The sequence below is a fragment of the Zalophus californianus genome, chromosome 6 (genome assembly GCF_009762305.2).
Source record: "Zalophus californianus isolate mZalCal1 chromosome 6, mZalCal1.pri.v2, whole genome shotgun sequence".
In the NCBI taxonomy this organism is placed as follows: Eukaryota; Metazoa; Chordata; class Mammalia; order Carnivora; family Otariidae; genus Zalophus; species Zalophus californianus.
The window spans coordinates 71,926,518-71,953,506 of record NC_045600.1 but is presented as its reverse complement, the minus strand read 5'-3'; the positions used below and the strand labels follow the sequence as shown (position 1 = coordinate 71,953,506).

Here is a 26,989-nt window from a genome sequence, read left to right as displayed (position 1 = left end):
CAGCAGGAGACTGAGGGGTGGGGAGTGGCTCTTCCCGCCAATCCGCGGGCTGCATAGTGACGTACGATGTGGTTCTGGAAGATCCACCAATCTCAGGGGCTGGTTCTCGACGAACTTCAATCTCCCATAATGCTTCGTGCACTCATGGACCTCCGTTAAGGGACTACACGTCCCATGAAACCCCGCAGTATAAGCTTGAAGTATCATCACTGAGGAAAGTGTAATTGTCTCAGGGCCAGTGGCGCAATGGATAACGCGTCTGACTACGGATCAGAAGATTCCAGGTTCGACTCCTGGCTGGCTCGGTGGGACTGAGGCTTCTTTATTGCATCTCATGGTTATACGGTCGTAAGCAGCATCTTTTAAATCTCCCTTCCTTTCCTTATACTTTCGGAAGTTCCCTTGTTAATCTTTCCACGCCTTCATATTTCAGGTCTTAATTTGATTGAGTTCTGCAGCCATCTTATGGCAGCTTTTTCTGTTAACTAACTCCGAGTGGCTGGTGCTCTTAAAATGGACTTTGATGGGCCTTAGTATGATTTACAAGTAGATTGTGTCAACTCAGCCACTAATTCCTCATGATGCTGTATCTCAAACACAAAAGGTAAATACACACACACACACACATTCGTTCATAGTGAGGAATTACAGCGGAGAGGAGTGATGAACTGCCCGGCGGAGACCTGGGAAAATACATTCTTGCTAGAGGGACGGAACGGAAGAAGAATGAAGCAAGGAAAGACACAGGGAAGAGAAAGGGAATGGCTGAAGGCAGAGAGCCCAGAGGTGTTGAGGGCCTGGCAGCGGGGATGGAAAGGAGAACACAGTACAAAAGGCCCAAAGAAGGAGAGGTTGACAGAACTTAGGGACTGCCTGGCAGGGAGCCGTAAGAAAGAGGAATCTGGGTTCTGGCCTCTCTGTGAGTGAAACAAGAAGGAAGTGGGTTTAGGGAAAAGAGAGTTCGGGTTTGGAAATGCTGAATTAATTGGACGCCTAGGGGGCGCTGTGTAATAGAGAGTTGGATGAACAGTGAGGTGAACCACACAAGATTTGGAAATGGCCAGAAGAGAGGTAGTAACAGAAGCCACGAGACTGAATGAGATTATCCTGGCCCGTCGGGGACAAAGTCTTTGGAAACATGGTAAGTGTGTGGATAGGATAAGCTCTAAAGAGCCTTGGGTGCAATGTAAGTGCTCCGGAAGGATGAAAATCCAAAAGCCAAACAACTTAAAGAAATGCCTATGAAGCCTAAAGGGGTTGGAAGTGCTTTTGTCCCATCTTAGACTTCATTTAATTCTTGCAGATATTACTACTACAGCAACTACCAACAACAACTACTACTTGGCTTTTTTTTTTTTTTTAACATTTTATTTTATTCATTTGTCAGAGAGAGAGTACAAGCAGGGGGAGCGTCAGTCGGGGAGAAGCAGGCTCCGCACTGAGTGAAGAGCCCAATACGGACTCCATCCAGGACCTCAGGATCATGACCGGAGCCGAAGGCAGACACTCAACCGACTGAGACACCTAGGCATCCCTAGGCTTTATTTCTTAAAACAGTTTTAGATTTGCAGAAAAGTTCCACAGATGGTACAGCAAGTTCCCATATAGCTGCCCACAGGTTTCTTAACATGTATGGTTAATGTAATGTTATTACAATTCATGAACCAATGCTGATACATTATTATTAACTAAAGTCCATAGTTTATTCAGATTTCCTTAGTGTTTACCTAATATCCTCTTTCTGTTCCAAGATCCTATCCACAATACCATATTACATATAGTTGTCATGTCTCCTAGGCTCCTCTGGACTGTGTCAGGTTTCTCAGGTGTTCCTCGTTTTTCGTGGCCTTGATAGTTTTGAGAAGTACTGGTCAGGCATACTATAGGATGCCCCGCTACTGGAATTTGTCTGATTGTTTTCTCATGATTAGACTGGGATTATGGGTTTGGGAAGGAAAATCACAAAGTGTCATTTTCATACAATCATATCAATAGTACATACTATCAACATAATTTATGACTGTTGATGTTGACCTTTATCACCTGGCAAAAGTAGTGTTTATCAGGTTCCTCCATTGTAAAATTATACTCTCCCCACCCCCTTCCATCCGGTGCTCATTGGAAGGAAGTCACCATGTGCATCCCACACTTAAGGAGTAGGGAATTATGCTTAACCTCCTTTAGGGTGGAGTGTCAACAATATTTACTTGGAATTCTTCCCTGCAAGTCTTATGAGTAGATGGATGTCCACAGGAAGTGGGTGAGTGCTCCACCGACATTTTAAGAGGTAAAGAATTTTGAGGAGGCTGGCTTGTTCTCTGCCCCAGCTATGCCCAACCAAACTCTCCATTCGGAGAAGACTTACTAGATGTTGTTTCTTCAGAAGCTAATTACCTGGGCTGTGGACCATCTGTGCTCCTGGCATCTTCCTCCTGATGTCAAGCTGGTGGCTGCTCTTTTGGTTGTTAACTAACCCATCCATGGGTAAGAGGGAGAGAGAAATATCTGTAAAAAGTAATGTCAGTTTTGCCATCAGTTAAAGTAATTTTCAAAAGAACTTGTGCAAAAAGAGCCTGGAATTTCTGGATGACCTTAAAATAACTTCACATGGCTGAATTTCATTTGTCTGTGATGCCTTTGTTTTGTCATTCAGAATGGCCTCAGCTCTATGGCAAGCATGATGTTGAACAGTTCCCAGTAATTCTGTACCACCATGCTCCCCGCCTTTCCGACAGCACTTTCCTGTGGCTTCTAAAAACAGCAGGTACTGTGGGGCTGCCTATATGAGCCAGAGAGAAGCAGAAGCGAAGGAGTGAAAAAGAAATAGAGCACCTTGTAAAGGACTTGGCCCTAAGGATAAAGTCAGAATTGGGGAAGTCTGTCTTCTGTTTGGCCTCCCTCTACTCTGACCTCCATGCTGAACTCTTGTGCTCAGAAGCATGTTAAGTTGCCGATGGAACGCCTACTGGATGCAAGCCTTGGCTGAGATGAAAAGGTAGGGAGATGGTAGGACAGAGGGTCAAATACTCTGGGTGAGAAATAATGGTACTTTCTCCAACAGGAACCAGTGACCAACAGGCAGAACCTTGGAAACTTTTCTGGAAAGGAAAGAGTATCCTCTCGCAGATAATTCTCCCCTTGCCCCTCAACGCCCCCCCCCCACATTCCTCACCTCCAGGCCCAGTTCTTTTACCTGATCCTGTTTTTGTGACCTTGTTTAAACAACTCCAGCCCATTGTAAATACTCCCTTCATCTCTGGTGCTCCACTCCTCCCTCAGCACTTGCCTCCCTCCCCAGCGCCCCTTCACTCACCTCTGTGCCTGCCCAGCCAGCTAGACTCTTCCACACCAAAATAAAGGCCGTTTGACCCTCCTACTGCTCCAGATTGCTTCTGTGCAATCAAGGCTGTCCTGCAGCTACCAAAGTGGCAGAGTTACTGAGGCAAAATAATCTGTGCCGATTTGCATTATCTTCCTTGTCAGCTCTATTATACAGTGTTTATCTGTCAAAATGAATAGAAAGTAGAAATTGTTCAGGGAACACAGAAAAAGATGGAAAACTACCCGATTTGTTTATGAAGCCAGAGTATACCGAATATCAAAACCTGTCAGCAGAAGCCCCCCCAAAAAAACCCTCTTAGACCAATCTCACTTATGAATATAAATGTAAAAATCCTAAAACATTTAAGATTAACATATAAAAGACAGCAGTATGTTAATATAATAATTACATACAAACCAAGTAGGGTTTAATCTTGGGACTTAAGACAAGATTAGGTATTAGGAAATTTATTTATATAAAAGGTCAAAAATAAACCAAACAAGAAAAACATCTGATTGGGCGCCTGGGTGGCTCAGTTGGTTGAGCGACTGCCTTCGGCTCGGGTTGTGATCCTGGAGTCCCGGGGATCGAGTCCCACATCGGGCTCCCTGCTCAGCAGGGAGTCTGCTTCTCCCTCTGACCCTCCCCCGTCTCATGTGCTCTCTCTCTCTCTCAAATAAATAAATAAAATCTTTAAAAAAAAAAAATGAATTGAGCCTAACTCTCCACTGAGGCTTCCTTTCCCCTATTAGAAAAAAAAAAAAAGAAAAAAAATCTGATCATTTTAATAGTCACCAAAGAGAATGTGGCAAGTCAATTCCATTTGCTATAAACACTCCAAATAGTCTTAATATTCTTCATATATAAACACATGTATATATATGAAGTCAACAATTTATGTAAAAACAAGAATGTCTAGTCTCATAACTGTGTTATTTAGTATTAGTCTGAAAAATCAAATACAATAGGCTGGAAATTTTAAAAGGGGGTTATAACTTTTGGAAAGAGAGAGACAAATTTATCACTGTTTGTAGATGATATGATTGTATACATAGAGAATCCATGAGAATCAATGTTAAAATGATGAGAATTAATAATAGAATTCAGAAAAGTACTTGATACATGACAAATACAATACAAATCTGTAGCCTTTTAAATGCTAAGAATAACCAGTCAGAAGGCATAATTAATAAAAATATCCCAATAACATGATAGTTAAGATCATGGACGGTGGGGCCAGATGGTTAAAGCTCTGTTCATCAACTTACTAACTACATGAACATAATCTCTCTGGCCTCAGTTTCCTCATCCATAAAATGAGAATGTAAATAATAGTTCTTATCTCATAACGCTGTTAGGAGGATTAGTTAAGTTTAAATTAGTTAAAAATAGTAAAACATTGAGAACCTACCCTGCACACAATAACCCTTCAATACTGTGATTAGTTTTTTCTCATTCACAATGGTAACAATAACGCAGCTATAAAGTGCTTAGCTGGCACCTTCCTGCAAAATGTGAGGAAGCTGGGATGCCTGGGTGGTTCAGTCCTTATGCGTCTGCCTTCGGCTCGGGAAATGATCCCAGGGTCCTGGGATTGAGCCCCACATCGGGCTCCCTGCTCGGCTGGAAGCCTGCTTCTCCCTCTCCCACTCCCCTGCCTGTGTTCCTTCTCTCACTGTGTCTTTCTCTGTCAAATAAATAAATAAAAATCTTTAAAAAAAAAAAAAGTGAGGGGGCGCCTGGGTGGCTCAGTTGGTTAAGCAACTGCCTTCAGCTCAGGTCATGATCCTGGAGTCCCAGGATCGAGTCCCACATCGGGCTCCCTGCTCAGCAGGGAGTCTGCTTCTCCCTCTGACCCTCTCCCCTCTCATGCTCTCTATCTCATTCTCTCTCTCAAATAAATAAATAAAATCTTTAAAAAAAATTTTAAAAAAAATTTAAAAAGTGAGGAACCTATATAAAGAAAATTACAGTTTTGCTGAGAGATACAATGAAAAAAATGGAGAGACAAGCCATGTTCTTTAAAAAAAAAAGGAATGTTATAAAGATGTCAATTCTTACCAAATTAATTTCTTGCTTTTACAACATTCAATCACAACTCTAATGGAATCTCTTGTTACTTGATAAAATGATTCTACTGTTCATCTGCAATAAAAATCAGACAAGAAAAGCAAAGAAAATTCAAAAAAAGAGGAGAAAGGAGGAGGAACTGACTCTCTATTTTAAGCCCTTTACCTTAAACCTTTTATGAAATAAGCAGTATATAAATAAAGGGCGACAACGTTCAGTTGGTGTAAGAATAGAGAGAATAAAAGAGCTAAACCAGTAGCCCAGAAACAGACCAGTTATATGTGTATGCATGTTTGTGATTAAATATATGATTTAATTTGTAATAATAAAATCATCTAACACCTACTGAGCCCTTATTTTGTGACAGGTTTATGAAAAGCACTCTACATTCCCAAGAACCCTGTGAGGTAGGAGGTATTATTCTCTTGGTCTTAGAAAGATAAAGCGATTTGCCCCCCTAAAAAGGGGTTTAGATGGGGTGCAAACTTAGGTCAACTGACTCCAGAGCCTTTGATCTTAACGTTAAGGCATATCATCTATAATTTTCCTTCTAGAAAGCTATCCTAGACAATCTTCACAAACTAGGACAAAGATTAATTAAGAGAAATGCTTAGTGTAGCAATTTTTTTTTATGATTACAAAGAATGTAAAACAACAAGTTGGATATCCTATAGGGGTATGGTTAAATAAATCATCCATGCAATGAAATCTTAAGCAGCCATTAAAATCAATGTAGCCAGAGAAAATTTAATAACATGGAGGCGCACTCAATGATATGCTCTTCTGTGACAAAGATTACAAACTGTACATAATGACTTTGATATGTGGGGAAAAAATGGTATTTTCCAAATTTTCTGTAATAAACATGTTTATATTATAGGGAAGACGTTTTAAAAAATGAATATAAAACCTGTGCCCTCCCCCTGGGCTTTCTGCTTGTTTGCATCCTTCTTTCTGTTGAAGACCCCATCCCTCTCTCCAGGCCCCTCACACTGTCCTGTCTTCAGCAGTCACTCTCACTTCGGAGCACCAACGTAATAGCCCTCCTACACATACTAATATTTGTTCAGTCCTATCTCATGCCAGGCACTTTAAATATATTATCTCACTTAATCCTCAGGACATAATCTTCTGGGGGAGGAATTATTGATACACCCATTCTGTAGATGAGAAAACTGAGGTTAAGTATCTTGAACAAAGATATACTTCAGTTAAATGGAGGAGCCAGAATGAGAATCCAGTTCTTCTGATTCCCAACTCACTGCTTTTCCTTTTACCTTTCCCAAAATGTGGTCCAAAGACCTTGGGTCTCCCTGAGACCCTTTTCAGGAGGTGCCTGAGGATCTCCTACATGTCTGTGTGGGGCCAGGTTTTCTTTATTCAACCAAAGCCACGTATCACGCCACCCAGGCGCCCGAAAATACACTTTTTTAATTAAAATGTTTTATTGGAGCACCTGGGTGGCTCAGTTGGTTAAGCGTCTGCCTTTAGCTCAGGTCATGATCCCAGGGTCCTGGGATCAAGTGCATATCAGGCTCCCTGATTGGGGGGAGGGGGGAGTCTGTTTCTCCTTCTCCCTCTACATCTCCCCGCTGCTCATGCGTGCTCTCTCTCTCTTGCTCTCAAATAAAATCTTTTTTTTCCAGGCTCCCCGCCCTGCGGGAGGCCTGCTTCTCCCTCTCCACTCCCCCTGCCTGTGTTCCCTCTCTTGCTGTCTCTCTGTCAAATAAATAAAATCTAAAAGAAAAAAAAATCTTTTTTTAAAGATTTTATTTATTTATTTGATGCTTAACAACTGAGCCACCCAGGCACCCCTCAAGTAAATAAAATCTTTAAAAAATGTATTATTTATGTTAACATACAATGGGCTTATTTTTTAATGAATTAATAAACAAATTCTTTAAAATTTTCTCAGTTTTAATTTTTTTGATTGGGAAAATATTCAGTTTATTCAGTTTATTATGAATGTCTGGAATATCAGATACATCATTTCAACATGTAAATATCCAATCACATTTCAAAGTCCAATTTAGATTACCTGGATTTTTTCTTTGCTTTTCTCTAACAATGACAACTTCTCTATTTTATTAGTTTCTTTAGTCTTTAAAATAGTTTTTTAGGGGCGCCTGGGTGGCTCAGTTGGTTAAGCGACCGCCTTCGGCTCAGGTCATGATCCCGGAATCCCAGGATCGAGTCCCAGGATCAAGCCCCGCATCAGGCTCCCTGCTCCGCAGGAAGCCTGCTTCTCCCTCTCCCACTCCCCCTGCTGTGTTCCCTCTCTCTCTCTCTGTCAAATAAATAAATAAAATCTTTAAAAATAAAAAATAAAATAAAAGCTTCTTTTTTAAAGATTTTTATTTATTTGACAGAGAGAGACACAGCAAGAGAGGTAACACAAGCAGGGGGAGAGGGAGAAGCAGGCTTTTCACGGAGCAGAGATCCCGATGCGGGGCTCGATCTCAGGACCCTGGGATCATGACTTGAGCCCAAGGCAGACGTTTAATGACTGAGCCACCCAGGCACCCCTAAAAGTTTTTTAGACGAACCATGAGAGACTATGGACTCTGAGAAACAAACAGGGTTCTAGAGGGGAGGTGGGGGGGGATGGGTTAGCCTGGTGATGGGTATTAAGGAGGGCACATATTGAATGGAGCACTGGGTGTTACACACAAACAATGAATCACGGAACACTACATCAAAAACTAATGATGTAATGTATGGTGATTAACATAATAAAATAAACTAAAATAAATAAGTTTTTTAAGTGACGTCCAAGTAAACTTCAGGTGATTATCTTTGACTTTTTCTGAATAAAAAGTTTCTGTTCTAAAAACATAGGCTTGAAATTCATATACTTGATATTACCACATGGCATTTTATCTGTAGTAGGAAGGAAATCAAGTTTCAATGAATACTAGAAAACTGTTCAACCCTTACTCATTATTTACTACTTCTTCCCCTCTGACATGATACAGAAAGTTCTTTTGGTTCTATGTCTGCCACCAGGGACTAAGTACTGCTTTCGCAAACTTGAGATCTAATCAAGATCATATTCAAGAAGATTTATTTATCTATTTGAGAGAGAGAGAGAGATAGAGGAGCAGGAGTGGGGCAGAGGGAGGGGCAGAAGCAGACTCCCCGCCAATGTGGGGCTCCATTCCAGGTCCCTGAGATCATAACCTGAGCCGAAGGCAGATGCCCAACTGACTGAGCCACCCAGGTGCCCCAAGATCATACTTAAAGATCAAAGCAGTTGTGACTTAATGGAACTTGGATACTACATGACTCCACCTTGGCAAAGGGTTACATTCAAGAAACTCCATGCTCAATAAAACCAAACAGCTTTTAGGTGCCTGGGTGGCTCAGTCGGTTAAATGTCTGCCTTCAGCTCAGGTTGTGATCCCAGGGTCCTGGGATCAAATCCCACATCGGGCTCCCCACATCGGGCTCCCTGCCCCGTGGGGAGCCTGCTTCTCCCTCTGCCTCTCTCTCATTCTTTCTCTCATGAATAAATAAATAAAACCTTAAAAAAAAAACAAATATTTTTTTTCTGATCGTCTTCAGAAAAACACAGTTGATATTCTCTCCATTTTGATTTTTAATATGAAAAATATCTATAGATAAAACTTACATAAACAAAAGTTCTTGGTGTCCTTTAAAATCGTTGAGAGTAGGGATCCTGGGTGGCTCAGATGGTTAAGCGTCTGCCTTCGGCTCAGGTCATGATCCCAGGGTCCTGGGATCGAGTCCCGCATCGGGCTCCCTGCTCCTTGGGAGCCTGCTTCTCCCTCTGCTTCTCTCTCTCTCTCCCCACCACCCCCCCCCCGTCTCTCATGAATAAATAAAAAAAATCTTTAAAAATAAAATAAAATCGTTGAGAGTAGAGGAGTCCTGACATGAGAACACTTGGTTTACAAGCAGCTGCCCTCCAAGAGTTTCTGATGCTTCTGTAGATAGGATTAAACACACCTCCCTGAGCTCCCAAGGGCAGTGACCCTCTCGAGGGTAAAAATGGTCCAGTGCACACGTCCTCACTACTTTAAAAAGCAATCAGGTGGTGTTGGCTGGGTTCCCTATCCATCGGCCTCCATCCCCATCAGAGCTCTGATGTAGTCCTGGAAGAACCACCAGGCGAAATGGGTGGTGTCTGCTTTCTGTTCTCCATCGCCGTGGGGTCTTCATAAAGGCAGAGGCATGAAGGTGGTAAGGAGTGGAGAAGAAATAATAAGTGCCAGCGTGACCTCCTATTTTTCCTTAGGCCAGAAGAGGCCTGGGGCGGGAGTTAGCAAACTCTGGCAGTTGGCATGCTGCCTTTTTTTTTGCAAATAAAGTTTTATTGGAATACAACCATACCCATTCAAAATAGATAAATAAACAAACATACCTCCCAATATTGTGATGAAAATTCAAGCTCCTCGCATGCAAGCCCATTAAAGAAGTTGTGACAAAGCTGTGGGGATTTAAATGGTAGACCTTTTCTACCTGGAATGACACTGGGGAAGCAGAACTTGAGGTGGGCCTCAGAGATGATAGGATTTTATGAGCCAAGAGTTGTGCCAGGTAGATAGAACTGTAACAAGCACAGGGAAGCATGAAAGGGTGAGTCAGCCCATGGGGGTGGTGGAGGGTAAGTAGTGAGTGTAAATGGGGGGAAAGGTTGGAAAGTGGAGCTTCACCCTGAGGACTTGAATCCACAGCTAAGCTATGTGGACTGTCTTTGGAGAAATGACAAAAAAAAAAAAAAAAGAAAGAAAAAGAAATGACAAAACAAAGTGAAAATTACAAAATACTTATGAAAAGCAAATTAGAATCATTATAAAAATTGGCCCAACAGAGGCGTATGAGAGGAGAGACAGGACAATTGGCAAGGCCCAAAATGAGGACCTGTGTAGGATGGGGCAGCAGCAGGGGAAAGGTGCCCAATGACCTCACGGGGTGGCAGGAGGACACTGGCAAGGTCTTCAGGGTCTGGCCCAGCTTTGTAGATCCAGAGCCTCTATTTGCCAGTAGTCCTCTGTGTCTCCAACTCCCTGCAAACTCACTAGAGACTAGTATTTATACTGTATTGCCAAAGTACTTGGGAGGATAATGCTTTCTAGTGACAGGGATATTCATCTGATGTGTGGGGCATCCTCTTCCCAGAGTCAGGGATAACCAAATCAGTAAACATGATGTTGCTTGGAAGATACATACTTGGACCTAAGGTATCACAGGGTCTCAGGACAGCAGGTTCTGGAACCAAACTGTATGGGTTCATGCCAGTCCTCTTCAAGTTACAAGTTTTGTGAAATTTTACCAGTTACCCCATCTCTCCACACCTTACTGAGTTTCCCGATTTATAAAGTGGGGATGGTAATAGTACTCACCTCGGAAGTTTGCTGTGATATAATTGAATGACTTACTACATACAAAGTGCTTAGAAATCATATCTGGCACCTAATAAGGTTTCAAAGCTCTTGTTTTATGAAGAGAGCTTGCAATCAGGCCTTGTTCCTGCCCCCAATGTAGCCCCTCTCTCCAGTAACCTAACTTATATCCCCAGTTCAGTGTCTCTTTCAAACAGGTTTAGGGCTGGAAGAAAACCAGAATACTTGTGTGATGGTGAGTTAATGTGTGTCCACTTGGCTAGCCTATAGTACCCAGTTATTTATTTATTTTTTTAAATAAATATTTTATTTATTTATTTATTTATTTGACAGAGAGAGACAATGAGAGAGGGAACACAAGCAGGGGGAGTGGGAGAGGGAGAGAGAAGCAGTCCTCCTGCTGAGCAAGACCCTGGGATCATGACCTGAGCTGAAGGCAGACACCTGACAACTGAGCCACCCAGGTGGAGCCCCGATTTTATTTATTTATTTGAGGGGGGAGGGGAGGAGGGAGAGGGACAAGTAGACTCCCCACTGGGCAGGGAGGCTGACATGGGGCTCCATGTCAGGACCCCAAGATCATGACCTGAGCCAAAGTCAGACACATAAACAACTGAACCACCCAGGTGCCCCAGTACCCAGTTATTTAAACAAACACTAATCTAGGTGCTGCAGTGAAGATGTTCTGTAGATGTGGTTAACATCTACAATCAGCTGACTTTAAGTAGAGTACTCTTGATGATGAAAAGGGGATCTCATCCAATCAGTTTAAGGCCTTTTTTTCTTTTTAATTTTTTTTAAGTAAACTCTACCCCTAATATAGGGTCCCCAACAAGACCCTGAGGTCAAGAGTTGCATGCTCAGGGCACCTGGGTGGCTCAGTCGGTTAAGCATCTGCCTTCGGCTCAGGTCATGATCCCAGGGTCCTGGGATAGAGCCCCGCATCGGGCTCCCTGCTCCGCGGGAAGCCTGCTTCTCCCTCTCCCACTCCCCCTGCTTGTGTTCCCTCTCTCTCTGTGTCTCTCTCTGTCAAATAAATAAATAAAATCTTAAAAAAAAAAGAGTTGCATGCTCTACCAACTGATCCAGCCAGGTGCCCCAGTTTAAGGCCTTTAGAGCAAAAACCGAGGTTTCTCACTGAAGAAGAAATTCTGTCTCAAAACAGCAAGCATCATTTCTCCCTGAGTTGCCTGCCTACAGCCCACCCTTCAAATTTCAGAATTACCAGCCCCACAATCACATTAGCCAATTCCTTAAAATAAATCTCATTTTATATAATAAATAGAAAATATAATTATTAATATAAAATAAAATAATATAATATAATTAATAGAATAGAATAGAATAGAATAGAATAATATAAATCATAGGTTCTGTTTCTCTGGAGAACCCTGACCTTGCTCTTTGGATAATCCTTTCCTAAATTCAGGCTGATTGTTTACTTTTGATTATACGTCCTTTCTTCAGCCAGGCTTGGTACATTTAGGTCTCTCTAAATTTCAGTTGTATTTTTCTAGACCAGGAAAACCACTTAGGCTAGACCTCAGCCACTCGAATACAAACCACTTTTCACAGTAAATTATTTCTACAGATTGCTAATCTTGTCCATTATCAGTTGACTCCTATATCTTCACTGTCTCAAGATATAAGGAGACCTACCAGTTCCTTTAACAAAACCTAGCCCAGGTCCTTCAAGATGGGTAATGTAGAGAGACTGTTCAGGGGTTGAGGGGCCCCACAGAGAGGCTGGACCTCAGGGAATCCCCTCTCTTTGGGGGAGCATCCGGCTGGCCTCTAGAGGGCGCTGGATTTCCTTTGTGCTGGCTGAGGAAGAATGCAGGGTCGCTGCCCCAGAGACCTGGAGAGTCACCCTTCATTGAGAACCTTGAGGGGACAGGTTTTGTTTGTCCAAGAGCCCCAGAGTTTCCTTACGGAGAACAGTCCTATCCCAAGTTCTGGGGGTGATTTATTTTGTTTCTCATTATAGAGGAAGAATCAGCAAGACGGGGTTCTTGGTCAGGTGGGGTAAAAGACAAGTGAAGAGAGAGATGCTTGTGAAAGAAAGGAGAGGCAGTAAATGTAAATGTGAATCTTTTCGGAAAAGTGTGAGGGGGAGTGAGGGCAACTGAAGTCCAAGACGCTAACCTTCGGCTCGCACTGTCACCCAGCCCCTCCCCTGGCCCTGCAATCCCCTTCCACAATAGCCAACAGCTGATGCGAAGGGCACCTCCTGCGAACCTGCCATCCCCAGGCACTGTGAGGAAGGAAAGGACCAAGACAAACCGCTGTGGTGCCCCCTTTGGGCAGCACTGGACACCTCTTGTCCCTTCTCCCACCTCCATGGCAGTTTTGCCATACTTTTTCTACCAAACTATATTTTTGTGAGAGAGAGAGAGAGAGCAAGCGAGCAGGGAAGGGGGGTTGGGGGGGGGCAGAGATAGAAGCAGATTCCCTGCTGGGCAGGGAGCCCAATGTGGGACTTGATCCCAGAACCCTGGGATCATGACCTGAGCTGAAGGCAGACGCTTAACGACTGAGCCACCCAGGCGCCCTCATGAAATTACTAGAATTAATATACCGACTTTCTGTAATACCAAAAAAGCAGACACTTGAGCAAGGTACAGGTACAATGGTATTCAATTAAGCGTTTTGTAATAGGGCAAACTGGAAACAATCTAAGTGTCTCTCGTGAAGGGAATGGTTACATTATGATGTAGCTGTACTCCAACAATATGAGCTAATATTGCTGTACATATGTTTGCAAATATTTAGAAAAAGTTCTGGCATAATATTCACCAAATCACTCTAGTTACTCTAGTGTAGTGGATTGGGGCAATGGGCTGTGTGTGTGTGTGTCTCAGGGGGTGTGGTAAATCTTTTACTTTTTACTATTATATATTTGTGTGGGTTCCTTTTGTTGTTGTTTTGAAGCCAATAAATGTATTTTTATATATAGTTGGGCAGTACTGTTACAAGCAAATGTTCGGTTTTATTTGGGTTTTGGGAAACACAAGGAACAGCTAGCGGTCCAGCTCCATGTCATTTAGGGAGACAGGGCCAGAAACCATTGCCTTGGAAGCCATTTTGCTTTCTCAGGTAGCTGGAAATCTAAACATTTCTCAGACCCCAGCTCTCCAGGGACTTGATTGAAGCCATGGGATATTCTTCTCAAATTTCAGTTATTTAAGATGAAGGCTTACTTCCTACTTTCTTCCTACTTACTCATTTCTAACCCTGTGTCTTCACCCACCACCCCTTCCCTTGTCTTTTGTCACTTTTTCCAAAACGCCCTCCCAAACTTACCTCTAAAGCCTGAACCAAAGCTCTCTTCCCTACTAAGACTCTACCTTATAATTCCTGGTACACTTTTTTTTTTTTTAAGATTTTATTTATTTATTTGACAGAGAGAAACACAGCAAGAGAGGGAACACAAGCAGGGGGAGTAGGAGAGGGAGAAGCAGGCTTCCCGTGGAGCAGGGAGCCCGATGCGGGGCTCGATCCCAGGACCCCGGAATCATGACCTGAGCCAAAGGCAGACACTTAATGACTGAGCCACCCAGGTGCCCCACTTCTCTTGGTTTTCAACCATATTCATTTGCACTTCCTATTACTTTATATTCCTAGACTGTTTTTATGTGTCTACTATTAAATTATAGACCTTGAAGACAGGGTCCATTTCTTTTTTATTATTATCCTTATTATTTCAAATATCAAAACCTAGTATGGTTTAAGATGAGTACCTAATTAAATGAGGAAATGCTGAATGCCATAATAAATATCAGGAAAAACTATTTTGAGATTTTTGATGTTCATCTCTAGATGCTACTAACTACAAAGGGAAAATGTATTCCATATATGAGATTGGCAGTTACCACCTTAACCAAGCAAACTCAGCATAATTAATTGTGAGACATTCTAACCTGATATGGCTCCAGGGTGCTATAATGTGAAGTACATAATATCATCTATTAAGCATTCTTTGCAAAAAAAAAATTTTTTTAAAGATTTTATTTGACAGAGAGACACAGCTAGAAAAGGAACACAAGCAGGGGGAGTGGGAGAGGGAGAAGCGGAGCAGGGAGCCCAATGTGGGGCTCGATCCCAGGACCCTGGGATCATGACGCGAGCTGAAGGCAGACGCTTAACGACTGAGCCACCCAGGCGCCCCTGCAAAAATGTTTAACCTGAATCTAATAAAGCCTGTAGACCTACTTCCAGTTTAGAGGAAATGTAGGCTTATAGCACTGTCCGATAGAACTTTGTTTTTTTTTTAATAGCTTATTTATTTTCTAAGATTTTATCTATTTGACAGAGAGAGACACAGCGAGAGAGGGGACACAAGCAGGGGGAGTGGGAGAGGGAGAAGCAGGCCTCCCGCTGAGCAGGGAGGCTGATGCGGGACTCGACGCCAGGACCCTGGGATCATGACCTGAGCCGAAGGCAGACGCTTAACGACTGAGCCGCCCAGGTGCCCCAATAGCTTATTTTTAACTTCTATTTATTAAGTAATCTCTACCCCCAACATGGAGCTTGAACTCATGACCCCAAGATCAAGAGTCACATGCTCTACCAACTGAGCAGGGGGAGGGGGTGGGTGCAGGGGGAAGGGGTTAGTTTTTTTTTTTTTTAAGATTTTATTTATTTGACAGAGAGAGAGAGAGACAGCAAGAGAGGAAACACTAGCAGGGGGAGCAGGAGAGGGAGAAGCAGACTCCCCACTGAGCAGGGAGCCGGATGCGGGGCTTGATCCCAGAACCCTGGGATCGTGACCTGAGCTGAAGGCAGACACTTAACAACTGAGCCACCTAGGCGCCCCAGAACTTTCTATAATGATGTAAGTGTTCTATATTTGCACCACCCAATACAGTAACCACCAACCTACTGAATTTTTTCATTTAAATTAACTTAAATTTGAATTTAAAGAGCTATATGTGGCTAGTGGCTACTATATTGGACAGAAGAGCAAGTTAACCACCATGGGAAAAAATTGGACTACCGGACTTTCTACAAAGTAACAAAGTAACCAGACTGGATTTTTTAAAAAACTAATTTCAATAAAAAAAAAAAAAAAGGTATGTGGGGCACCTGGGTGGCTCAGTCAGTTGAGCCTCCAACTCTTGATTTTAGCTCAGGTCATGATCTCAGGGTCATGGGATCAAACCCTGCATCAGGCTCCCCGCTGGGCATGAAACCTGCTTGGGATTCTCTCTCCCTCTGCTCCTCCCCCTTCCAAAAAAAAAAAAAAAAGTAGGAGAAATGTTTTTTTTTCTTTTATTTATTTATTTGAGAGAGAGAGAATGAGAGGGGGAAGGGTCAGAGGGAGAAGCAGACTCCAGGATCATGACCTGAGCCGAAAGCAGTCGCTTAACCAACTGAGCCACCCAGGCGCCCAGAAATGTTCTATTTTAAAAGAGATTAAATGGGTGCCTGGGTGGCTCAGTTGTTAAGCGTCTGCCTTCAGCTCAGGTCATGATCCCTTGGGTCCTGGGATCAAGCCCCACATTGGGCTCCCTGCTCAGTGGGAAGCCTGCTTCTCCCTCTCCCACTCCCCCTGCCTGTGCTCCCTCTCTTTTCTCTCTGTAAAATAAATTGTTAAAAAATCTTAAAAAAGAGAGAGATTAAAGAAACCTAACATCCAGGGGCACCCGGCTGGCTCAGTTGGTAGAGCATGTGATTCTCAATCTCGGGGTCGTGAGTTCAAGTCCCACATTTGGCATGGCGCCTATTAAAAAAAAAAAAAAAAGCATGAGGTGCCTGGGTGGCTCAGTTGGGGTTAAGCGTCTGCCTTTAGCTCAAGTGGTGATCTCAGGGTCCTGGGATCAAGCCCCGCATTGGGCTCCCTGCTCAGCCGGGAGCCTGCTCTCCTTCTCCCCCTGCTTGTGCTCTTTCTTCTCACTGTTAAATAAATATAAATAAATCTTAAAAAAAAAAAAAACACAGAAAAAACAAACCTAACATCCAAATGTAATACCCAGACCTTCAATGGACCCTAGACCAAGAAAACAAATTAGGGAAATTTTAATATGACCTATATAATAGATATCATGAAATTATTAATTTTTAGGGATAATAATTTTATTACTTATACAGAGGAATGCCTTTATTAAGAGTTGCCTGCTTAAGTATTTAGGGAATGATGTATCACATCTGTAACTTACTATACAATGGCTCTGGAAGAAAAAAGTCTGTACAACTATAGATTTATCAGTCTACATAGAGAGAGCGGTAGGAGGGAGACGAGAGAGAGAAAAGCAAAATGTTAATAATTGTTGAATCTGGGTTGTTAAGACTATACTGGTGTTTATTGTACTATTCTTTTAATTTTTCTGTAGGTTTGAAACTCTACCCCAAAAATGTTGGAGAAAAGAAAAAGTATAGAACTAAGCAATATTGACTATTTCTGACTTTTTCCATTAATCTGTTTGTGATTTGTGAATTTTGTGTGGGCCAACATTTCCTTTAGATAAATGGCAGTAAGCACCATTTATAGAAAAAAATCTAAATTATGTTAAAGACCTTAGTTTTTCCTATAAACCAATCCAAGACCATCATTATTTATTGTAGCAGAACACCTCAAAATAGTCTCCCTTGAAAGTAGTTTGAGGAGGTGAGTAGGCTCTTATAAGTAAGGGTGGAGATCTTCTGCTTCTGTTCTCAGTCCCCGACTTTGATGCCATCAGGGCCCTGCCTTGTTCTAAGCTAAGTGGGCTGTGAAACTTGGTTCCTTGGGGCGATCTCTTCCCACTCCCTGCTTTCAGAAAAAAAAGTAACCCTCAAGCCACACGGGGCAATTTCTTCCCACTCTCTGCTTTCAGAGAAAAAAGTAACCCTCAAACCACACGGGGCAATTTCTTCCCACTCTCTGCTTTCAGAGAAAAAAGTAACCCTCAAACCACACCACGGGAACTGGGAACACAAGTGGCTTGTGTCTCTCCCTGTAATAGGGCTGGATACCCTGCTGCTTTATCCTAACTGTCCCACGAACAGCCGGGGTGACAGAATCGTCCCCTACCCACCGTGGCCTCCAGCCCTCCTCTGGATATTACAGTTCTTCAAGAGCAAGGCCAGATTTAATCCATGTCTGCTCTCCAAGAATGAAGCCTCTAAGACTCCAGGTGGGCAAGCCGGCACTCCCACCTCCCACTCCTAGCGTAAGCATTACACATCTGTTCATCTGGATCCACTCAGTTCCCCTCCTTACCCATCTAGTCTTTGATGTTTTTTTCATCTGTGCCCAAAGGAAGCATCATCACTTTATTCAGGAGATAATCAAATATAATACAGGGCTAACACTGACAAATAGCTGCACAGAGAATTATATAAATCTGCTCCATTTCCCAGAAGAGACTCAGTCACTGTAAACAAGGAAGAAAAACCAGGATGGTGCCTAACCCATTGCAGTGTTTCAAGCAAGCGTCCCCACACTCCCGGAGTGAAAGTGGGCCTCAGGTGGAGGTGATCCTTTCAGCAGGAGGAGGGGGAGGCAGCACCCGTGCGGAAGTCCGCCGCCGGAACCCCACCAGGCAGCGCTCAGTGACAGGCCTTGTTAAACTCCCGGAGGGCCCAGCGCTTGTTCTCAGCTGCCTGCTTGAGTTGAGTGTACTCTTTTACCAGCCTGTCAAACTCCTCCCCAAGGACCTCATAGGTGCTCAGGACCTGTCGGGACTTCTCCATGTCCTGTTCTTGTAGGCGAATGGCCCCCTCCAAACGGTCCCTATATGCCCAGGGAACAGAAGATACAACGTAAGGATCTGGCTCCTCAGAAAGGAGACAAGAATGTGAACACATTAAAATGAGTGGGTGTGGAGAGTGTGGGACCAGCCCTGAGTAGTTGGGCCAGGCCCTTCGGAGTTCTCACCTAATGAGACGATGAACTTCCACCTTCTCGGCAGTATAAGTGTCAGACAAGATTTTTAGCTCCTCCATCCTGACAGAGGGGAAAAAAGAAATGCTGAGGGTCCCTGACGGCAGCAGAGTTAGGAACAGGACATAGTACCTGCCCATGGTCAAGGTGTGGGCTAAGCAGAGACAGGATAAGCAAGGTCACTCTGAATTCCTGAGTAACATATCTCATAAGAAAGCACCTATTTTGGAAGGCTTTGAAATAAGACTCAAGGGGAACCCGGGTGGCTCAGTGGGTTGAGCATCCAACTCTTGATTTTGCCTGAGGGTCGTGAGACCGAGCCCCATGTTGCACTCAATGTGGGGTCTGCCTGTCCCTCTCCCTCTGCTCCTCCCCCCCACTCGCATGTCTCTAAAATAAATAAATAAAATTTAAAAATGAAATAAAATAAAACTCAAGAATGTTGAAAGGGGCGTCTGGGTGGCACAGTCAGTTGAGCGTCTGACTCTTGGTTTTGGCTCAGGTTGTGATCTCAGGGTTGTGGGATCGAGCCCCGTGTCAGGCTCCACACTCAGCGCAGAGTATGCTTGGGACTCTCTCTCTGCCCCTCCCCACAGTGCACGCTTGCGCTCTCAAAATAAATAAATCTTACAAAAAAAGAAAAGAAAAGAATGTTGAACGCTTCTGGGTAATCCAATGGCTAATACTGCTGTGTGCCATTAACTGAAGACCCATAAGATGCTAGGCATGGCGGACAGGAAAGAGAGATGAGGGGGAGGGTGTGTGAGACCGAGTTCCTGAGACCCACAGGGGTCAAACAGCTCACCTCAGCTTAAGGATCATGGCACTGCACTTGATCTCCAGGTACTGGGCATTGATGCGGTCCAGCTCAGACTGAGTCTTAAGCCGGTGCTCCTGAAGAAGCCTCTGCAGCAAGGCAAGGCAGCGCAGAAGTACCTGAGCCCCCGGGAGGCAGGAAGAGGGCAAAATCAACAGTAGAAAAGAAGGTAGATCAAAACTCCCTGGCTTCCCCAAAAGTGCCCCTGGTGCCAGGATAAAAGACACAGGAGGCTATCCCACTGCCCTGACAAACCTGGGAGTAGGTGGCACTCTTCTTCTCGAGCAGCACCGTCTGCTCCTTCTGCTGGCTCTTGGCATCCTGGCATTGCTGCTTCTCACCCACCAGGACCTCCGCCAGTTTCCACACCTTTGCTGCCTTCAAGGTTTCACTGTCGGAATCTGGGCAAAGAGACAGAGGACTAGGGGCGCCTGGGTGGCTCAGTCGGTTAAGCGTCTGCCTTTGGGTAGGTCATGATCCCAGGGTCCTGGGATCGAGCCTCGCATCGGGCTCCCTGCTCAGTGGGGAGCCTGCTTCTTCCACTCCCCCTACTTATGTATGCTCCCTCTCTCACTGTCTCTCTCTCTAATAAATAAATAAAATCTTAAAAAAATAATAATAAAATAAAACAAAAGAGAGGACTAGACAGGAAAACCCTAATTGCTACTGCCCTTCTAAGGCCATTTTTCAGTGTGCTATCCCACATCTAGCCCTACAAATTCTTCAGGTTTGCTTCTGGTGTCCTGTTAAAATGGCCCAGTTCTCGGGGTGCCTGGGTGGCTCAGTTGTTAAGCATCTGCCTTTGCTCAGGTCATGATCCCAGGGTCCTGGGATCGAGCCCCGCATCGGGCTCCCTGCTCAGTGGGAAGCCTGCTTCTCCCTCCCCCACTCCCCCTGCTTGTGTTCCTGCTGTTGCTATCTATCTCTCTGTCAAATAAATAAAATCTTTAAAAAAAATAACAAAAAAAATAATAAAATGGCCCAGTTCTCATAAAGTTCTCTTTGCTCTTACCTTTATTATTTTTTTTTATTTAAATAATCTCTACACCCAACATGGGGCTCGAACTCATGACCCTGAGATCAAGAGTCAAATGCTCTTCAGACTGAGCCAGCTTCGTGCCCCTCGCTCTTACCTTTAAGTCCAGATTTGGCCCTTAATTCTTAAGTCATAGAAATGAAGATAAAGGGAATACGTATTAGCCTGAACTTTCTTCCCCATTCCATTCTGATTCTCTGGAGACAAATGAACTCATCCTTCCCTGCAGTGAGAGGACACTTGGTACCTTGCTGAGAAAAGGGAGTTCTCGGGAGCCTGGGTGGCTCAGTTGGTCAAGCGACTGCTTTCGGCCCAGGTCATGATCCTGGAGTCCCGGGATCGAGTCCCACATCAGGCTCCCTGCTCGGCGGGGAGTCTGCTTCTCCCTCTGACCCTCTTCCCTCTCGTGCTCTCTATCTCTCATTCTCTTTCTCTCAAATAAATAAAATCTTTAAAAAAAAAAAAAAAGAGAAAAGGGAGTTCTCACACAATTCCTTGCTTGTATTCTACCAGCAAGGAAGCAAACAAATAAGCATCTCCAATGCTTCCTAGCTTCCGTCCCAAATCTAAAATTCAGTGCATTCTTCTCAGAAGAGCAGACCAGGAACCCTGCAAGTTAGCTGGGAACATAGCAGAGTGCCAGCACTTGCCTGAATTGGGGTCATGGTAGCAGAGCAGGGTGAAACATTTCTTCTTGAGCTGCTCCTCCACGTCCAGTGGGAGCCGAGCTCTCATCCACACAAAATCCTATAGCCGCAGAAGCAAAAAGAGAGATGCAAATAGACTATTAGAATTACGATCCAGCCAATGAGTACAGGGTAATAACACTCTCACCGATAACCAGCGAAAATGCATCAAGAGATAACAGTGAGATTCATTTTTATTAGCCTATCAAATTTGCAAAGAATAAAATGATGGTCAAGACCCTATGTTGATGAAAAGGTGGGGAACTGGCAATATGTACCAATTGTTTAATGTGTATATCCTCTGACGAGTGATCCCACTTTGAGAACTCATAGTTGGGGAGATAATCATACAAAGGCAAATACACTTATGAACTAGCATGTTCCTATCAGTGAGGTTTCTAACAGCAAAAATGTAGAAACAACCATATCCATCATTAAGGTTAAGCAAACTATGCTACATCCATACAATGGAATCCATTTTTTTTAATGTAATCTCTACCCCGCAACGTGGGGCTCAAACTCACCACCCTGAGATCAAGAGTTGCAAGCTCTACTGACTGAGCCAGCCAGGCGCCCCCATACAATGGAATCCTATCAGTGATTTAAACTGATGATACAGGGGCACCTGGGTGGCTCAGTTGGTTTCGGGTCAGGTCATGATCTCAGGGTTGTGAGATTGAGCCCCGCGTCAGCTCCATGCTCAGCAGGGAGTCTGCTTGGGATTCTCTCTCGACCTCTGCCCCTCCTCTCACTTGCACTCTCTCTCTAATAAATAAATAAATCCTTTAAAAAATAAAATAAAACAGGAGTGCCTGGGTGGCTTAGTTGTTAAGCATCTGCCTTCGGCTCAGGTCATGATCCCAGGGTTCTGGGATCGAGCCCCGCATCGGCCTCCCTGCTCGGCGGGAAGCCTGTTTCTCCCTCTCCCACTCCCCCTGCTTGTGTTCCTGCTCTCGCTGTGTCTCCCTGTCAAATAAATTTTTATAAATAAATAAAATTAAACAAAATAAACTGATGATATAAGAACACTGAGCACAGACTATGTGCCTGGCACTGTGCTAAGAGTGCTTTAGGAGCTATCATCTTATTCATATTTATTTATTGACTTGAAAAAAGTCCCAAATATATTAAGTAAAAACAGATTACATTCACTATACAAGCATGGAGGCTCTAATACTATTTACGTCGAGCTGTATATAATATACTGTACTTAATCCTAGATGTAGTATTTCAGCTTTTACTTTCTTCTGTGTAACATTTTTCTTATTTGAGTTTGGCCCCCGTGAACGTGTATCATTTTTACAAAAACAAAAGTGTAACAAAAAAAAACGTTTAAATATATGGGAGAGATTAAGTCATTTCACTTCTTTGGTCCCAATATCTGCCCACCCCCAACCTCTGAGGAGGGCATGAGCTCCAGAAGGTCCGCCTTCTCCAGCCCCAGCAGTGGAGGCATTTCCCTCTCCTGGCTGGGACCTAACAGTCGTGTCAGTTCAGTCACGAGCAGCCGCTGTTCAAGGGTCTCATGAAACTGAGAGAGAATAAAAAACAAAAAGAGGTTACTATACAACTTCTCCCCCTCCACCTCCTCCATCCTCATAAACCAGTTCCTCACATATTTTCAAAGTCCTCAAACATCTTATACCCTTCAGCTGCCAGTGCCTTCTCCTGTCAATCTTTCTTTTCAAAACCTGACAACACACCCACCTCTTCCGCCATAATTACAGTCTATTTCTTCTTCTTCCTTTAACAGATTTTATTTTTAAGTAATAGCTACACCCAATGTGGGGCTTGAACTCACAACCCTGAGATTAAGAGTCACACGCTCCACCCACCGAGCCAGCCATGGGCCCCAGTCCATTTCTTCTTTGATAACCATTACCTGAAGTTCCTATTTCCCCCAGAGCATACAATCAGGTGAAGCCATAGTTGGCCTGGTCATTCCTGAAGCTGGTAACTACCCCCTACTGCATCTCTCCTGCTTCACCTTTTTGTCCTCAGAAGTTAAATTTGTGTCTTGTGTCTTCACATAGTAGTCCACAAGCAGCTCTTGAATGACTCTCTGTAAAATCTCAGACCTCAGCCATGTTGTCTTATGCAGTCGAACTTCCTTCCATGCCTACAAAACCAAAAAAATCCCAGGTAGGAACCTCTTTCTCTCTTGGAAGTTTTCCTTCCTCCTATCATCCCTCCTCCCAGGGCTCTTACCTGAGCCTGCTCCTTTGCCAGGGTGAGGCTTAAGCCGCTCTCATCCATGTGCTGTGAGAGACCCAGCAGCAGTTTGCTGAAGTACGGGTTCTGTAACAGGTCCTCTTCACTCAGGTTACAAGGAGGAAGCTGTTTGCTGCACACTTAATGGGATGTCCCCCATAGGGGCAAAAAAAAAAAAAAAAAGACGAAGCTATCATATTTAATTGAGAATCACTCTTAGCTTAATACTCACTTCCAAAAAACCCCTAGGGTTTTAGTAGGGAAGTTTTCTAAATCTAATGAAATGTTCAAAAAACCTCACAAAGGGGCGCGTGGGTGGCACAGTTGTTAAGCGTCTGCCTTCGGCTCAGGTCATGATCCCAGGGTCCTGGGATCGAGCCCCGCATTGGGCTCCCTGCTCAGCCGGAAGCCTGCTTCTCCCTCTCCCACTACCCCTGCTTGTGTTCCTGCTCTCGCTGTGTCTCTCTCTGTCAAATACATAAATAGAATCGTTAAAAAAAAAAACAAAACCCACAAATAAACTCAAGGCAATACTCAGAAGTAACATGCATTTCTATATATATACAAAGATATTAACCAAGAATTAGGGAATGAGTCTCTAATGAAACTAAGAGCTTAGAAAATGGAAGTACAGTTGGAAAGTATCAGACAAATAGAATCAGGAATAAGGGACCTTTTAGTAGGGGTCACCACAGTACTCCAAATGCTTCATTCACATTGAATAACTAGAATTCTTGAGGAAGGGAAAAAAAACAAAGGTAAAGTTCCAACTTTGGAAGTGATCTAGTTGCATAAGCAAGATTGCAAGAAGGTATACTCTTAGGAGTAACTGAAAAACTGAATTAAATTCTTATTATAAACAGAGCTGGGTAACCCATGTGAATTCAGAGCAGCACAAGAATGAGAAAAAGTGCAAGAAACTGGGATCCTCTGGTTATAGCCTCAGCTCAAGGGCCTCTCTTTCCATCTCTTTTCTCACATGCTTTCTGCTGGGGTCTTCTGTTTTACTCCTACTTACCAAACAATCAAACTTTCATTCTTTGGACCATGAGAAAGCACTTTTGGAAAATAAGAACTCTTTTTTCTCCCCCTCAGGCACTGAAGGATCAACATGGCAATGTTCAAAATATAGAAGATTCAAGTTCTTAAAGGATTCAAGATATAGAAAGGGTTTGAGATAGGGAAAGAATTCAAGATACAGAAGGATTCAAGATATAGAAAGGGCTTGAGATAGGGGAAGAATTCAAGATACGTAAGGATCTGAGATTTTGGAGTACAAGATATGAGAAAATTCAAGATCCAGGTAGGAAGGAAGCCTTCACAGAGTTTGCTGGCCACCCTTCTCTTCAGGTTATGCCTACTGATACAGCATGGAAGCGACTGGAGTTTTTAGTCTACTGCACAGGCGGGTCCTTAATGGGAGCCGGTGTAATTTGTTTTCTAATAAGAGCATCGAAGAATCTTCATGTATCCTAGTTTCCCCAGGAACTTCGGCTTTTATGTGAGAAACCATAGTGAACTTTATAAATCCTTTTTATTATAGAAAGCAAGAACCTGGCTCAGACCTCTCTGGGTAAGTCATCAAACCTCCTTCAAATGGCAGCTCTTACCTTGTTGGAGTATTTCCATCCCCTCTCCAGGTGAGCAGAAATCTCCGGATGCCATCTGATTTTCTTGAAATTCTTATGTATGGAACCGAGTGAAAGAACAAGAAGTAAATAAATTGGGTGGCTGCTCCAAGAAAACTACCTTGGGTTCAAATTTCTGTTGTCTATAAGCTGGGGAGGGACCACAGGGATGCCTTTTACAGGGAGAGACTATATCACACACCCTGGGTCTCAAGCTCCTGTACAAGTTTTATGGGCAGACTTATAAGTGGCAAAACAATTTGCATTCTAAGCACATAAATGTTTCCACTTGTTCCAAGCTGTCAAAAATGGGAGCCTCCTTTGGAAAGAAAATTTTCCAGTTCACTAAACAGAAGGATGCTCCTCTCCCCTCAACATTATATCTAAGTTAAAATAGGGTTGCAGTTTTCCGGTTATGAGTGAATTGGGGAAAGGGGTGTGTGTGTGTGGCGGGGCGGGGGGGGGGAGAGTCAGTCTGTTTTTTTCCCCCCAGTCAAATAACTCAGCTATCAAATTCCACAATAGTTTCTTGAGCTTCTTTAACTTGTCCTTTCATCTAAAATCTGTTGGTAGTTTTTGATCATTAACTCTCGAATCATCCTTCAGGAGTGACAAATCATTCCACACTTGAAAAACAACAACTGGTTTTCACATAACAGCATTAGTAAGGAGCACCTGGAGGAAAGACCATGACAAGAAGACTGACAGGGAGGTCAGTGCCAAAAGAGCAACGCAAAGGTGTAGTTAATGCAGCTGAGGCTGGGATGGCAGCTGTCGGGTGTTTTGCCAGAACATGGAGTACACTGAAAAGTATGACATCAACACAAAGGGGCAGTAAACATGGGCACAGTTTGCGGACTCTGAAGACTAAATTTTTCCCTTGACGTTATTTTCCTTTTTTTTTTCCACCCACACCTCTCTGTAAGGTATCAACTCCAAAGGGCAGCTGAGTCTCCCAAAGCAGAAGACATTGAAGGTTATTATGATTTAACACTTTAAGTTCACAGAACATTTGGCTTACTCCCTCGTTTTATGAGTAGCATCAAAGCAACTACTCATTTATTTTGTAACATGGTCCAGGGGGGAACACAGATGAGGAGTCGGAATGCTAAAACTTAATTCGCAGCTCTGCAGTTCCTTTTGTGTGAATTTAAGGGAAATGTTTTTTTGTGTGTGTGCCAAACGTTTTTCCACCTGCAAAACGGAGATAATGAATCCTGCCTTGGCTGAGACACCAAGAATTAATAACACAATCGACTTGTCAACAAAAGCCACTAGTTAGTTAAGCCCAGTGTTTTAACAATTCTGTTTATCGTTGATCTAAGTTCTACAGGCAAATTTCGCACACGGAAATGAGGACCAACACAGATTTCCAAAAGTCAGCTGTTCTTCCCTCCCTAGGGGAACTGCCCACTTGGGTTTTCTTGGGGTGCCTTTCTTTCACCCTTTTAAAATATTACCGGGCGTGAACGAAGGCGGCAATCAGGCTCGATTCTCCACCCTCTGCACTCAGACGTGTTAAAACGCTGCTACAGGGGACCCAAGCATTTAAATGTTCTGACTCAGGCGTCTTTTAAATTCTTAAGAGCTGTCTTTACACGCTGCACTGAACGTTAAATTGATTTTACAGGTATTTTCACAAGATGTGACCCTTACAGGGCCCGAGATGAATCAAAATGCCGAGCGGGCTCTCCGGCGCCTACTTCCCTTCCGTCTGGGCAGCCAAGGATTCCCAAGGGCGAGGGCGGCCGCGGCGGCCGGACTAACCCTCCCCGCACTCCTCCTCCCCGCAGCGCGGCCCGCCCACCCTCCGAGGCAAACCTGCACACCAGAGGGCAGCTGAAGCTCCCGAGGCCGTGCGGAGCGGGCTGGGACGGGCTGGCCGGCAGCGTCTATACCGCGACCCCGCCCGTGCCCGGGCTCCGGAACCTCTCACTCGGGCCGGGCGCTGGGGCTGGGGGAAGAGAGGCCCGGGAGGACAGCGCGGGA

The 26,989-nt window shown here is 43.9% G+C and overlaps 1 protein-coding gene, 1 long non-coding RNA gene and 1 other non-coding gene across 4 annotated transcripts; 2 read left to right on the top strand and 1 right to left on the bottom strand.

Moving 5' to 3' along the window:
- Window positions 1-141: 141 nt before the first annotated feature.
- On the top strand, window positions 142-25,050 carry LOC113910105. The gene is made up of 3 exons (XR_003515918.1): window positions 142-284; window positions 2,654-2,995; window positions 24,468-25,050. It is a non-coding gene; the product is annotated as an uncharacterized LOC113910105 (long non-coding RNA).
- TRNAR-ACG lies at window positions 233-305 on the top strand. The gene has a single exon. It is a non-coding gene; the product is annotated as a tRNA-Arg (tRNA).
- Window positions 16,647-26,989, bottom strand: HAUS4 (HAUS augmin like complex subunit 4). 2 transcript variants are annotated; one of them, XM_027571945.2, is made up of 10 exons: window positions 26,830-26,989; window positions 24,983-25,054; window positions 23,370-23,512; window positions 23,149-23,280; window positions 22,558-22,692; window positions 21,126-21,222; window positions 19,695-19,840; window positions 19,428-19,558; window positions 18,617-18,685; window positions 16,647-18,472 (listed from the first exon to the last, which is right to left on the bottom strand). In XM_027571945.2, the coding sequence occupies exons 2-10, from the start codon at window positions 25,035-25,037 to the stop codon at window positions 18,289-18,291; spliced, it is 1,092 nt and encodes a 363-aa protein (XP_027427746.1). In that variant the 5' UTR covers window positions 25,038-25,054; window positions 26,830-26,989; the 3' UTR covers window positions 16,647-18,288. The 2 variants fall into 2 exon arrangements, with proteins under 2 accessions (XP_027427746.1, XP_027427747.1); XM_027571946.2 differs by having other exon boundaries at window positions 17,973-18,472; window positions 26,822-26,989.